We start from the raw sequence: 15939 nt of genomic DNA on the forward strand, positions 1-15939 counted from the left end.
ATCTCCATCATGAAACTGTAGATCAGCGGGCTCTGGCACGTTTTAAATGGTCTTCATTACCCTTGTTGGGCATTTAATCTGGTTAATCATGGTAGCATTATTTTTCTCTGGGGCCAAATTAGAGCCTTTAACGTTAATGGACATTTCACCCACAGTCATACCTCTCAGGCATCCTTTCCAGTGTCTACAAGTTTCTCTTCAGTATGGTCCTCTCATATGATATCATTACATTAAAGCTACAGAGTTAATGACATTTTTTCTGAAATATAAATCCTAGGCAATCTTTGAAATACCCCAAGGGTCTTTTATAGGCACTTAAGAAGTAGGCCATTGAAATTATTGCATAAAAGCAGCATTTGTCTGAGGCTCCTCTATGTATATGTGATATGTTGTCAGGTGTGTTGAACTTTTAGCCAGTCAGTGCTTAAGCTAAAAAATTTAAATAAATAAATAAACTAATGTCATGTGTTTCCTTTCCAGAACTGCACAAAAACAAAATGCCCTGCATCAAGACCAGAGAAGAAAGATGTTTGGTGAGTGAAATGTCAGCATGCAGGTGCAGTGGTTGGTACAACAACAGGGAGCCCCTGTAACTACAGTGGCACTGTTAAATCACTACAGCATCAGCTGGAGTTCCAGGGTGGTAAACACTGTACCAACCCCTGTGGAACAGGCAGTGCAAGACCTTTATTTTTCTGCTCTGATGAGAACACGCCTGAACTCTGTTTTTAAGGTATATTCAGAACCCATAATGAACTCTAACAATCTGGATATAAGGTAGCCTAGGCCATTTCATCTGCTGCACAATAAAAATATTTTAAAGGTTGTTCTCTATTTGCTTAATAATAATAGTTAATAATAATGTATTTATTTATATAGCGCTTTACAACACCGAAGGGAGCTCAAAGTGCTTCACAATAAAACAAAGATAAAACAGAGCATGCCAAAATATATAAACAAACAAAAGAAAAGTTAACATTGCACAAATTTAAAACAACGATGTGTAAGAACTATAACACTCCTGTAGAATAAAAATGAGTCAAAATACAGAGAGAGTAAGATTACAAAATATAAAATCAGGAAGGCCTGTAGGCCCTGTATAGCATTGCTGCTGAACATTAGATGCCAAAAGCCAGTCTGAATAAATGTGCCTTTAATTTAGACTTAAAAACCATTAACTCTGTTATAGATCGAACCTGAGGGGGCAGGGCTTATTCAAATTAGGATGATAGACAGAAAATTTAAAACATTTAGAATTGCTAACAGTGATCTAGTCTATATATATTAATGTCATTTTTAATACTTTTTTTCTAGTTGCCAGGATTAGGAATTTGGAATTTGAATATTATTTTATCAAGATGATTAGATGATACTTTAAATGTTGATACACAGTTTTTTTAGTCTTATTTTACAGAATATACAAATTAGCTGCGTGACATGTATAGCACATGAGAAGCACAAACTGGGGTTAATTACCTAATATGATCAGGGATGAATTGCCTGGATGCCTGAAAGACATGATCAGGGTAAGAACCACCCCGAGGACAGACAGACAGTAGTGCTTGGCTAGTGGCTGGCAGTCGCACGTAGTATGTGAGTTTACTATATATGGGCAAGGCGAGAGCTGCTTTCGCTTCCGTGTTTGTGTGATTGAGTGCACAACCGGGAGAGCTCTACTGTCTGCACCGTTTCATTCATTTGAAAGAGTAACGTGAAGTTAGAGACCAGCAAGGAAGATGCCGTATGAACTGAGTAAGTGTGTTTACTTTTAATGGCAATGGTTGGGAGAAAATGTAGGCTAAAGAAATTTTTATTCTGGACGACAATCGAGCTAGTATCAGGTAGCTCGCAGCTAGCTAGCCTCGCCCATAGCTGCACGATTCTGACACTTCATTTCGCATTTGAAAGGCAAAATCTCGGCACTGGCAGCGATTCTGCCAGATTTCGGACAGACTTGTGTCTGATAAGCACGGCTTATTGTGAAGGCGCTCTTGCTTGAAATGCAGGGCGTTACAGGCTGTTCGTATAAGTTAGCGTTAGCTAGACGAGCTAACGTCAGTGAGAGGAAATAGTTGTGCTCGCATCGCATTGTTATGACATGTCCAGACCGAGTGGCTAACGTTCAGGAAGCGCTGCTGGGTAAGCAGTCTAGGCTGTGGCTGCTGAACAAGCACGAAACAAATTGTTTGGCTGTAATTTTAATGGCAAGCTGGTGGAGAGCAAATATTGTGAGAAGAAAATAGATGTTTGGTCTTGAGTTAACGTTACTGCTCGCATTGTTTTATGGCTAAGAGCAAAAACAGCCTTGCAGTGTCTGACTTTGTATATAAAACTACGCTGATATATTTTGTATGCATGGTTTTATTTTTGTGTAATAAGAACCCAAACGATGCAATAAGCCATTTGATTGGTAATGCACTTTAAAACATCTTGCAGCAGTCTTTAAGCATGTGTAAATAGAAACACAACATCTAAATTCTTTTTTGCCAAGATAATGTGTATAGTCTTAAAATACACCACCTATATTTAGTTGATATTAAAGTACTGTTTTTGTGATGCAGTAGCCAAACCCTATGCCAACCTAATTTCTTTAGGTGAAAGATAAACTTAACCATGGACACTGCCTTGACAGTTTTGTACCAAATTGGTCTGAACCCTGTTTTTATCAGTGCAGAGAAACGTGTCTGGAAAGATCTGAGAGGTACCAGAGACTTGTTCTGCACATCCGGTCCTCTGAGTCACTAATGAGGAACTAAGTGATTCTGATTAACTCTGCATACTCTTATAATGTGTCCGAAACTAGTGGTGTAAGGCGTTAGTTGAGGGAGAACAAGTCAGATTTTCAGGCTGTCTTCAAACAATCCCTTAATAAATAGTACAGTTTAATATTCATTTCATTTTTATTAATCTTACTGCTTCACATTGTCTCTCTTTCTCATCTTTCTTGTCATATCTGCTTTTTTAGAACATGTATTTGCCAGTCTCCCACAGATGGAGAGGGGAGTTGCAAAAGTGATCGGTGGTGATCCCAAAGGCAACAACTTCCTCTATACCAATGGGAAGTGTGTCATCATCAGGAACATTGAAGTAATTATAGTATTTTTTTAGATATTTTAAGTGTCATTTTAATTCTTTTTTCCTTTACTAACTTGTTTTTTTTTATTTATTAACCACGATGGAAATTTACTCACAATTTACAGTAAACCATTTTGATTGTACTAGATTCAGTGAGTCATGTTTTAAAGATTGAATTGACACCAACCTCAAAAGCATAATTTCACTGACCTACTGAAGGCTTTGTTTATTGCACTGCTGAGCAGGCAGAATCTGTATGAAGTGTAGTCATAACTGTACACCCTACAATCTGACTGGCACTGTGCTGAATGGACACAGTTTCCATATCACTTCGGCACACAAAATGACACATGCGGCTTATAATGACCTGACACTTTGTACAGCAGTTGAATATAACAAGATCATGACAAATCCAGGTCGTAATAGTTTGGTCATTGTACTCACTCTGTCAACTCTGCCAACACTTAGAAGTTTGGCTGCAGTCATAGTTGGTTCCATACAAAGCTTACTTTAATAGGTTTACAAGCCAGTTGAAACAGTATTGTCACTACTTGCTGCCGCTTGATTGTTAGAAACCCATTGTCATACCTGTCACCTGCACTCCATTTACGAGCTTTCCCCACCAACACTGCTACATAACATGTGGCACACTGGCATGGCTAAATGGAGCCTAGCCTCTGCACTTGTAACCACACCTCTGATATGTTAGGGTGTATTGAATACTGAGTACAGCAACAAGGCGAGAGCTATAAAAAAATTAAGACACAAAGGCATGCACTGGTGATTCGCTGCCACATTGTGCCATTTTAGAAATTGGCCCTGCTGATATCTCTCCTTTCCTGTATTTCCCAGAACCCGGCTATAGCAGACATTTATACTGAGCATGCCCATCAAGTCACTGTTGCCAAATATGCCCCCAGTGGATTCTACATTGCATCTGGAGGTAAACATCCCATGTATGAACATGTCAGCAACACTCTGCATTTAGTTTCCACAGAAATGTTACTATTATAATAACATCATTGTAACTGAATCCTTTAGATGCATCAGGAAAGATCCGTATCTGGGATACCACTCAGAAGGAACACCTGCTCAAGTATGAGTACACCCCTATTTCAGGGAAGATCAAGGACATTGCATGGACGGAGGACAGCAAGAGGATTGCTGTTGTTGGGGACGGACGAGAGAAGTGAGCATCAGTAGTTTTCATATTATGAAAAAGGCTCGTGTTCAACCAGACGGCACTCAGAGAGCGCAAACCTCAGCCAAGGCAGCTCAGTTTCCCCATAATGCCATTACACCTAAAAACAATATTCCCATCATAGTTTGACCCTCATAATACGATTCCTTGACCATGAAAATCTACCCCTAGCAGTTGGAATCATGTTAATACCATTAGTAATAAGAAAATAAATACCTGACTAATGATGGTTTTCTTCAGGATGTAGCTCAGTAACTTTTGAAGATGCATCAAATTTGGTGACACCCTAATGAATCAGAGTTCCCATTAGAATTTGTTTTAAGACTATTATTATTTGTTGTCTCATAGTAGTGAGTTCTATAAATTTGAACCTTCTGGATCAGCACATTCAGAATATGACTTGGATCCAGATCAGACTTGGGTGTGTGGTAGCCCTTATGTGGATGCTCTCTTGTAATTTTTGTCTAAGCATTGTTTGGAGTAAGAAGCAAAAATATTGAAATTGGCCCTATCTCACAATGGTGAAGAATGCTTAGAAAAAAATCCTGGATTTGGATGATGATCTGGATCAGCACCAAGCTCTAATGGATTGTTCTGTGGGCCAAACCCTACCTCTCAAAAAATATAATCAAAATCCATTCATTCCATTTTGAGTTATGCTGTGAACAAATAAACAAACCAACCAACAAACACCCATAAAAACATAACCTCCTTGATCAAGCTAATACAGTAAATGAATGTTGTTTTCCATTAAACACCAAGCACCATGACTCAGTCTCATGAGATGCTCCTCCCAGTGATTAATGTCCCCTGGGTACCTGCCAGTTTGTGGGTTTTTTTTTTTTGGATATTTTTACTGTACCAAGTTGGCATATTTGTTATAATACACTTATTTTTCTTTTTTAAAATATGAACCAAGTGCTGCACACTGTGTGAATGCTATGTACAGTACTCTAGCACATTCCCTGCTTCACCAGCTATGTAGGCTAACTGTTCATAAAAATTTAGAAAAAGACCACACATTGTACAGCCATTATTTTAGTGTGACTAGGCATGAAACCATATTCTACATGAACACATTTTTATTCAGTTACATTGCTGGGAAATTTGTTTTTATATTAAAAATGTGTTAACATTTTTTCTTTTCACAATTCTCACATGAACCTGACACTGTCTGTTCATCTCTTGTGTTCAGGTTTGGAGCAGTGTTCCTGTGGGACTCTGGCTCCTCAGTGGGAGACGTTTCAGGTCACTCCAAATTAATCAACAGTGTGGATATAAGGCAGAAACGCCCTTACCGTCTTGCCACTGCTAGTGATGACACCTGTGGGTCCTTCTTCGAGGGCCCTCCCTTCAAGTTCAAGTTTACATTACGTGTGAGCTGCATAAATTAAGATTCCCCCCCCCCCAAAGGGGTATTTGTGCTTAAGCAAAGTAGTGAACCAAGTTGACTGTGTGGGAACTGTCTCAGGAAAAAAGGGGTTCTTAAGCTCAGAACAGACCAACCCCAGGCTAAATGTCGTCATCTACTTGTAGTCTTACTTTTGCCTTTGAAGTGATAAATTTTTTTTTTTTTCCTTCCCTGACTTTGTTGTTAACCTAAAAAGCCTTGTTGTCTGTTTTTAGAATTCAGATGGCAATTGTATTTTTAAGGATCCAAATGTAAATTACCTTCTGTAATGATGGGTTGTGATAGTTGCATGTAAAACATATCATCCTGTAGGAATACTCTTATAGCCAAGGGCCAAATGTTTTGATGTTATCTTAGTTTTAGTGAAATCACAGCTTTGTTTGATTTAAGAATCAAATTGGTAAAAGAAAGTTTTGGGACTGCAGCAGCAAACTGCTTTGATTATGACTTTCTTTACAGTTAGCCTCAGGATTTCAGCTGCCTTGTACAAATGCTATGGCTGGTTTTGATTGGTGCCATTCTTGCAATATCCACAGTTGAGTTTTTTTGTCGTTTGACCTAGTCCCTGTTGAGCCTTTAGGTTCTAAAGTTAAAAGTCTGGACTATGTAGTAATGTGTTCTTTATGGATAATTGTCCACTATTTTTCTTCCCCTCTGTCTCCCCGGTGACCACTAAAGGATCACAGCCAGTTTGTCAACTGTGTCCGTTTCTCTCCAGATGGAAATGTGTTTGCTACAGCTGGGGCTGATGGTCAGGTCAGTAATGGATAACCAGGTGTGGCCATGTGATCATGTAAACAACTTGCACAACAAGGTTACCTTTTCCAGATAAGTAACTGATATGGATGTAAATAATACAAATATAATCTAGGGATGTCTCAGTCAAGAGGTTGGCCTGTGGAGCAGAATGTCACACAAACTGTAGGTGGCCACAATAATATGGTATTTTCTTAATAATATGATATTTCCACAGATTTTCATCTATGATGGAACAAAGGGTGAGCTCATTTCTCCACTGGGTGGAGAGAAGGCCCACAATGGAGGAATCTATGCTGTAAGTTTTTTTTTTTTTTTGTTATCCCCTTTGTCATTTTCTCACCAAGTGTCTTGGTTCACTGTGTGAGTTTTACTTTCACAAAAGCTAGCTTTAATCGGCATAGCACACAGTCTGCCAGTAATGTGTAGAGGCAGGAAATGCTTTGTTCCTTATTCAGATCAGGGATAATGTTCTCAAGTTACCTATTTTCCTTGTTTTATTTGTTTTCCGCATAGCATTGGTGTTTCTGTTGATGGGTGAACATTTATGTTGTGCTTTCTTTACACAAAAGTTTTGTTACCTGTATATTAATGGAGCCCTTTCTTTCAATCTCCTGTGCTTTATATCCTCCAGATCAGCTGGAGCCCAGACAGCTCCCAACTGATCTCTGCCTCAGGGGACAAGACCGTGAAGCTCTGGGATGTTGGCACACGTACGGCTGTCACCACCTTTAACATGGGCAATGATGTGACAGACCAGCAGTTGGGCTGCCTGTGGCAGAAAGACCACCTCCTCAGCATCTCCTTGTCGGGACACATCAACTACCTGGACAAGAACAACCCTGACAGGCCCATACGCACAATCAAGGTCAGACTATTAAAAATGTCAAAGTTCTGTTTCTGTTATCATTTGTGTTCCTTGATACAAATAAAAACATTTGCTGAAGTTAATGAATTGGGTGAGCCACTCTTGAGTTGCTGAAACTTGCTAGTATTGAAGATGAAGAACATGTTGTAAACATGTATTTTATATGTGAAATTTAAATGAGCTCCTACAGATCCAGAAGTTTGTAACTGTGGGTCCAAATGTACAACACGCACTGAAAGTAATGTGCTGCTGTGATATTCCAAGCTCGCATATAAATTCACAATTCATTTACAAAATTGAATGTTTTCATTGTTAAAATTTCACAATATACTCTATGTACACAGAAGCTGTTAATGCAGAATAGATTAAAACAGTATTTCCTACCTTTCACATAAAGTTCATAGCTTTTGGTTTTCTGTTTATTATCAATGGTTTTTGAAAACAACTCTTGAGCTATGACTGGGGGGGGGAGTCAACCTTTCACTAGAGCTGACACTGAAAACTTCTACCTGGTAAACGTTCTTGCCAGAAATGGTGACGTGGCAGATGGTGTAAAATTACACGGATATTCTTGAAGCTCCAGTATCTCAAACTCTCAGGTTGTATAGGGGCTGACCCAGCAATGGGATGAGAGTTTGTGGTTTACAGTATGTGGTAGAATGTAGATGGCAGAACTGGAAATAATGTGCTGCCAAATCTCTCAAGTGAAATGACTGTAATGGGTAAGGGCAAATATTTTATTTTTACTGTTTGTATTTGCATTGAAGACATTTGTTCATCTTACAGGGTCACAGCAAATCCATCCAGTGTATGACTGTTCACAAAAGTGAAGGGCGACAATACATCTACTCGGGTAGTCATGATGGGCACATCAATATCCTTTGACTGCTGATGTGGTGCCAGTAATGACTGTAAAGATCATTCGCTTGCACAGAAGTCAGTCATTTATCCAGTATGTACTGTCTTAAGATATAATATTTAAGCAAATTACATACATTTCCTTGTTGGATATCTTCTTTTTGTATATCTTGCCACATGTCCAGAAGGTCGTTTTTTTTTTTTTTTCTGCAACGTTGAGTATCCATATCTGCAGTAAATGTTGTCCTTAACATTTGCCTCACATTACTGGGATGCAGACACCGGGAATAATGACTGTCTCAAAGGGAAAGGCCACAGCAACCAGGTGAGCAAGATGGTGGTCAATGAAGCCGATGAGCTGGTGACGTGCAGCATGGATGATACACTGCGCTACACCAACATCAAGAAGAAGGAGTACAGGTGGGGGCGTCATTACATGTGACTGTACAGATAATAAGTCTGGAACAAGCCTAGTGGGGACTATGATTTTCTGCATTTTGTCTGGTAATGAATGGATGTCAGTGTGGTTACAGCAGTTGTCTGCAGGAGAGGAAATTAAGTTTTGAAGCAGTCCTTTATTTTGACTGTTGTAATGGGTGGATGCACTTAAGCTATAATCAGTACTCATTTTCCTTGAAATTAAGATAAATTAATCTGCATCCATTGAGTTCTGATGCCCCAATTTTTCTCAGAGCATGTTTGCAGTGTTTTAATGTAATAACATTAATAGGAAATAGTACTTAATAAATATTGATTACTATACAGTCCAATCGTAGGATTACAGTAAGTCCAGCATCAATGAGTCAATTATATTTTAGTCTCTTAAACCATAGATGACATTTCATGCAAATTCATTTGGAATTGAACATGATATTGGAATATGCCTTGGTTTCTTTTACCTTAAACTAAGCATTGGTTTTCAAAATTAAAGACTTTGTCTATTTCTATATGTTACTAAAAGCTTAACAATATAGATAACACACACACTGGTGGTTTTCAGTGCCTCTGATGTGGTGAAGATGGATTTGCAGCCCAAAAGTGTCTCTGTAGGACCAGGAGGGCTTTCGCTGGTTGTGTGCATTGGCCAGGTAATGCTTTGTCGCTTAGCCTAACCTAAGTGTTTAAGGAGCCCATGACATGCTTTTCCTTGTTTTTTGACTTATCTTCAATGTTACAATGGTGAATTATGATCTTAGATGCAGCCTAAATCTCAAAAAAAGGAGGCGTACATACATTTTTTTTTTCCATCCATCCATCCATTTTCTTCCGCTTATCCGGGGCCGGGTCGCGGGGGCAGCAGTCTAAGCAAAGATGCCCAGACCTCCCTCTCTCCAGACACTTCCTCCAGCTCGGGGAATGTCGAGGCGTTCCCAGGCCAGCCGAGAGACATAGTCCCTCCAGCGTGTCCTGGGTCTTCCCCGGGGCCTCCTCTCGGTGGGACATGCCTGGAACACCTTCCTAGGAAGGCGCCCAGGAGGCATCCAAAAGAGATGCCCGAGCCACCTCAGCTGGCTCCTCTCGATGTGGAGGAGCAGCGGTTCTACTCTGAGCTCCTCCCGGGTGACCGAGCTCCTCACCCTCCTCATCCTTTTTTTTTTCTAACAAAATAAAGCATTACGTGATAGTTTAAGGATTTCCTTGAATGGTCATAATCTCCAGGCAGTTGCACATTCATGTAAGCTTGCCTGACATTGTCCGGTACAAACGGAATTCTTCTACTGCACCCGGTTTTGTGGATATATTTTACCTCCTGCTGCTGCACTGTGACCAGAGGATGTGGAGAAATATACAGGGCCTGAGGTTACGGTATGTCTGGGAATGTTCCTGTATAGGAACTTTCTGTTTTACCTGACTGGGTCTAACCTACAAGCAGCCAGCTCCACACGGTTAGTGATCAGCTTGTCAATGCTGGATTCCCCTTGAGCACAGTACCCGTTTGTTTTGACTGCTTGAGGCCAGTGTGTCTGCAACGTGTGATGTAATGCTGGCTAATGAGTGGTTTAACGGCCCATGATGTTATTGTTGGTGCTATGCTACCTGTTGGAATTAATTTCACTACTTTGGAACTGTATGTGGTTGTGTGGGGGAAGACACAGCGACCACTAGTTGGATTTACTGACCTTAGGGCTACTTGAATTGAGTGACATTTCTACTACTCGGTGGGACTTAATGGTAAGTTTAAAAAAAAAAAAAACAAAAAAAAAACACACACATTGCATGTCTGTTAATGCCTTGTTTTGGTAATGTTAGAATAGTTGTAAGGCTGGAGAAGTTACCATGTCTGCATTATGCCAGTTAAACTATGGGGTTTCTCAATTAGCGGCTTTAGAGTGTTGTACATCTCTTCATTGGTACTGTTGTTTACCTATCTATGGAGGAGACATTCATATTAATTAATGCTGTTGGGGTTTGGTATGCTGTTCACTTTCAATATAACACGGGCAACAGGAGTTGTGTGCGTTCATAAACTATCCTCTCGTTTTTAGGAAGAAGCTATCTGGTTTTACCGTTCTGAAATAACTATTTGGAGTTGTGAGGGGTGCCAAGCTAATCTAGAGGTGCCCAAGATTAACGTTATGTTTGGTGTTGGCGCCAGGTTTATGTTATGTGTTATATTTTATTCTTGTATTTTGTGAATGTGTCAAGGATGTAATTGATCTGACCTGCAAGACAAATTTACCTACGGGTATAAATAAAGTAACCTAAATATTAAATGATGAGATTAACATGCCATGGGTTCTTTAAATCCAGTGTTTTCACATGGGATTAAAAATGTAGGTGTTAACAAATGTCTGTTTTGGATGACCTCATTCCTCATCTCTTGCTTTCCTAGATTGTCTTGTTGAAGGATAAGAAAAAAATCTTCACATTGGACCATCTCAGCTATGAACCTGAGGTCGGAGCTCTCCACCCTGGTGGCACCACAGCTGCAGTGGGAGCAACGGTAAGTGGACATCTAAAACAAATATCTTGCCAATTTGAATTTAGTTTTTATCCGACTCAATTCTGTTTTGGTGTGTAATAAAAACCTATCACAGGATGTTCCTTATTATACTGTAGTAACATTAGGTTTGGGCTTTGTTTCCCTTTTTTTCTTCCTCAGGATGGGAAAATCTATCTGTACTCCATTCAGGGCAACACTCTGAAGGATGAGGGTCGAACACTCGAGGCTAAAGGGCCAATCACAGATATGGCTTACTCTAATGATGGAGCCTATCTGGCTGCTATCGATGAGAAGAAAGCTGCTACAGTCTATACTGTGGCAGACGGTTACACGGTATACATTTGTCTGGCTTGTACATCCACTTTGTGCATTTTTTAAGATGTAATATTCAGAGGATTTGTGAAAATTTTAGACGTCTGATTTATAATTATTATTTTTGCTCCCCCCCGAGGTCAAAAATGAGTTTTATGGACACCATGCCAAACCCGTGACCTTGGCCTGGTCACCTGATAATGAGCACTTTGCCACTGGTGGGATGGACATGATGGTGTTTGTCTGGACTGTTAATGATGCAGACCAGAGGATCAAACTCCCAGGTATGCTTGCATTCACTCAAGCATGCAGGTATACACAGCTGTACTTGGATGTTGCTGTGTATGAGCCATATAAATCCACTCTGCAACAGAATCCAAACATGGGAAAAATAAAGGCAGCTCATTCTTCAGGGTGTCTTGAGTATTGCATAAACTGAACTTGGCTGCAAATGTTTTTTAATTCATCACTTGTTTTTGTGTTATCTGCAGACACTCATCGGTTGTACCACGTTAGTAGCCTGGGCTGGATCGATGAGCACACTCTAGTCACTGCCTCCCATGATGCCAGCATCAAGCAGTGGACTATTAAATACTAAGCTGCAAGCAGACAAACATCCACATCTCCAGGGACAAGGACTGCTGTAGAAATGTTTTTTATTTTTATTTTCACTATCTAAATGGTGTTCTATGATGTCTGTAAACATCTGAATTGTAAATGGTTATGGCTGGGGAAAAGCTCCCATATAAATGATCTAAGATGATGCGCTTCTAATGCAAATAACCTGGACTTACAGAGAGGAAATGTTAAAGTAGTCAATGTAACTATCTACATCTCTTTGAGCATTATGGGCCCAGAAAAATATTTGTAAGCTCAACATTCCTTAGGAAATAGCCTTCACTCAGCTTAAATTGAAACCCTTGTCTGCCTGTGGTTGGGCTCACTACAACTTAACAGATAAACCAAAAGTTTTTGTTTTTTTTTAAATCATGAACAAAATGGTTTGAAATAAATGAAACCTTAGTTCCTGAAATGATAACTCCTAACTGCAGTTACCTGTTACTTTTTCATTGCAAGGTTTGAAGGGGGTGGGTGGTTTTGCTTTGTTTTAGGTTTCATACCTTTAGTGATTCATTACTCTTCCTTTTGCACTGGGGAGCAATAATAGGAACTGAAAGTATGTGTACAATCAAGATGCTGTCTGTTTAGTTGAAGGTTCTTGTTGTTGCTGTGTTTTTGTTTGGGCCTACTATGCTTGTCTCACTTTTTTCATGTCCTTATGCATCCACTTCCAAGGTGGAAGTGATTAATTAATAATAAAAAAAACACCTTTTTATGCATTTTTATTTCATGCCGATTTGTACTTTTTCCTATTCATCAGAACACATTTATGTGCAGATTGTAGGTACGATTTTATGGTATTCAGGAACACCCTTGGTATTTACAGGCAGGGGCCCTGTGGGGTACAGATCCTGAGAGTTGTAAATGGGGAAAAAAACCTGCTTAAAGATGATTTCCATGGTGCTCTGAGTTAAGTTGCACTTGTGTAATTAGTATTAGTAGAATGAACACTTTACATTGTCATGTCAATGTCTCCCATCTTTTCCTTTTTGTTGTCCAATTAGCAGAAATAGTTGAGAAAAGTGTCGCTGGCCTTGCTGATAAGTAAAGCACAATTCCTAAAATAAGAAGCTGCTAATGTTGGCAAACACCAGGCTAATTAAACTTCATATTGACTTAGCCCAATGACATCAGCTGGCCTAGAACTGGTCTCCCTTTTGACCATAACTTTATATTTAATGTCCTTCTCTGAGAAGGCAGTTAAGCTGGCACCAAGTGTTTCTGCTGTGCCTGTTAGTTCACCTACCCATCACTGTTTTGTCTAATGTTAAAAATGTTTATCTGCCAGACAACACAGCCCAACCTTGAATTTACCAGTTACACACATAGATGGCTTCAGTGTCTCTGTGCTTTATATTGACCTCAGAATTTATTCAGACCAACTTCTGGACACACATTGGCTACAAAAGGCCAAAATGAGGGTAACCTTAAGATCAGTTTTTCTAGTTCTCCTGCTCCGGGGAAGTTAGCAGGCAAAATCTGGGGAACTGCTAAGTGAAAAAATAGTCAGAGAGCTTGTATTTCTCTCACTGTTGATGCACAGTTTGCTACCAAAGAGAGTAAACGAGGAATTGTTCCTCCTCCTTTGGGTCAAGCAGTGATCTGCCCATTACACAGCTGGATGCTCCAATGTGTCTGTTAGAAGAAGCTGCAAAAAATAGAACAGTTATGACAATGGACAATAATGGCTCATAAAGCAACCTGCAAAGGAACAAAGTGTGACATAAACATTAATTTTAGCATTTAGGATTGTCCTTGATATTAGGTTTGATGCAGCCACATTGTGAGGCTAAAAGACATATGTACCATAATGTCAGTGTTTTGAAAATCCATCCTCTGTTGTATGTTTACCTGAACAGTGTGGAAAATGTGTTGCTTAGACCATCACATACAGTAAATCATAGTTGTTGTAAAAAAAAAAAAAAAAAAAATTCTATGGACAAACTTTAGATACTTTCTTTCCAACTGAAGTTGATTATGTAACTACGGTATCTGAATGCCAGCAGTAGATGATTTACTTATCAGGAAAGAAGGTGGTCTCTTGTAGCTGCACTATATACTGTGGCTCCAACCACATTTTGTTCATGTTTGGCTTCAGTAAATTAAGTTAGCCAGCAAGATCTCATGTGATGATGGTGGCTTTTTAATTCTGTGCCAGCAGCTACTTTGGTCGTGGAATTTGCACAGGTTTGGACAGTAAATGCTCAGAGACAAGCTGGTGAGTTTTCTTTCTAATTTTTCCACAATGAATGATCCTGTTCTTGTTGACATAATTAGGAGCTGTTAATGTCTACATTCATTCCCAATAATTGGTTCGTTGAGAGTTGTAACAGTACAGCTAGTGCTGGGTGGTAGCTACTGTAGGAGACACTGAGCCACTGACGCAGAGGGAAAAGCCAGTTTATAACAGAGCTGCTGATATCAGTTTGAAGACCAGATAAGAGTGATCTTTGAGATAGAATACAACAGGGACACAGGACATGACCCATGGAAATGACTTTGTAATGTTTGTACCTTGCTTATCACAGCACACAGGGACACAATCACAGTAATACCATTCACTCGATTTGACAGTGTTGTATGCATTGAAAAATTTGAGATTGTAGCTCTGCTCATCTGAACAGAGAGATAAAGGATTCAGTATTTGGCATAATTATTCTTTTTGTAGACATGAACAGTGCAATAATAATGCTTCATAAAATTTTAGCTTACATGACTGAAAATTGCTGAAACTTGTTCAAGATACTGTATGTTTGATATTGAAATGTAACTCAATAGACAAAAGATTTGTGTCACTTCAGCTATTTTCAGTGGTTTGCCATGTTCAGCCTGTGGGTTAGTATCTCAGTGAAATGTCTACCCACACCCTGAGAAACCTAATGCTTCTGTTACCTCAACTCCAGGGCTGTGCAAAGATATTCCAAAGGGTGGTGTTTACAAGCCTGTCTTTCATTACTTGACCATATCTTTTCCCCACAGGGGCTCTTTCCTGACCCAAATGCTTCTTTTCACAAAAGCAAACCACATACACTTCTTGCTTACTTCTTGATGTAACTATCACTTTTAAACTATGTCATGCCGTTGTTTAATATGCTATAGCGCATGTGTCAAACTCAAGGCCCGCGGGCCAAATGTGGCCCACCACGTCATTTTATGTGGCCCGCGATAGCTTAATAGGTGCAAATATATATTAAAATAAGTATATTCTGCTTTAAAGTGTGCACTGACCATAAACTATATCTCCCATAATGCATTTAGATTGTTACCCTTGAAGTAACGGCATTTTAAGTGGAATCTAAAAATCTTTACAGATGATCCCAAAATGTCCAAGAAAAGAGAAATTGCCCATTTTCCTGTTTGTCAGAGCATCTCAGCCTCAGTTCCCGGTGCTTTTTCATGTGCTTGGTTGGCTACCAAACTGAACCGGTTAAGGAATGAGTTTGATCGGCGCTTCTCTGGTTTTGCCATCTTTGTCAATCCTTTCACCACAGTGCGCCCCATCACCTTCAGATGGAGTTCATTGAGCTTCAAAGCGATAGTGGCCTGAGAACAAAGTTCCAAAATGCTGCAATCGAGGACTTTTACCGTCTACTGCCCCCTGGTTTGATGCCACAGCTCCGACTTCATGCGGCTCGTGTTCTGTCAATGTTTAGGAGCACCTATCTGTGGGAACAGATCTTTTCAATAATGAATCTGAACAAGACAAAGCACAGATCACGCATTACTGATGACAAACTCCACGCTGTTTTGCGGATTGCCTCAGCACAAAACCTAAAACATTGACACACTGGCCAGGGGAAAACGGTGTCAGACATCCGGCCAGAAGCATTTTTAAAAGCCTGAATTAAAATAGAATGTATTTCAACCAGGACTAAGAACAGTAGAATATGTGT

The 15939-nt window shown here is 39.7% G+C and overlaps 2 protein-coding genes across 3 annotated transcripts in view; both read left to right on the forward strand.

Moving 5' to 3' along the window:
* Nucleotides 1-1602: 1602 nt before the first annotated feature.
* wdr1 (WD repeat domain 1) lies at nucleotides 1603-12771 on the forward strand. The gene is made up of 15 exons (XM_020593166.1): nucleotides 1603-1752; nucleotides 2966-3087; nucleotides 3928-4018; nucleotides 4117-4264; nucleotides 5472-5652; nucleotides 6366-6443; nucleotides 6661-6741; nucleotides 7078-7311; nucleotides 8098-8185; nucleotides 8433-8589; nucleotides 9170-9257; nucleotides 11003-11113; nucleotides 11273-11446; nucleotides 11565-11709; nucleotides 11917-12771. The coding sequence occupies exons 1-15, from the start codon at nucleotides 1737-1739 to the stop codon at nucleotides 12021-12023; spliced, it is 1821 nt and encodes a 606-aa protein (XP_020448822.1). The 5' UTR covers nucleotides 1603-1736; the 3' UTR covers nucleotides 12024-12771.
* A 1329-nt stretch (nucleotides 12772-14100) lies between these two features.
* The window catches only part of slc2a9l2 (solute carrier family 2 member 9, like 2), an 88103-nt gene continuing 86264 nt past the window's right edge, over nucleotides 14101-15939 (forward strand). The window contains exon 1 of one of the 2 annotated variants that reach the window (XM_020592520.1): nucleotides 14101-14264. The gene's annotated coding sequence lies outside the window, so the exon portion shown is untranslated. The remainder of the gene's footprint in view (nucleotides 14265-15939) is intronic. The other variant, XM_020592517.1, reaches the window with a different exon arrangement.

Source organism: Monopterus albus, unplaced genomic scaffold (assembly GCF_001952655.1).
Source record: "Monopterus albus unplaced genomic scaffold, M_albus_1.0 scaffold18.1, whole genome shotgun sequence".
In the NCBI taxonomy this organism is placed as follows: Eukaryota; Metazoa; Chordata; class Actinopteri; order Synbranchiformes; family Synbranchidae; genus Monopterus; species Monopterus albus.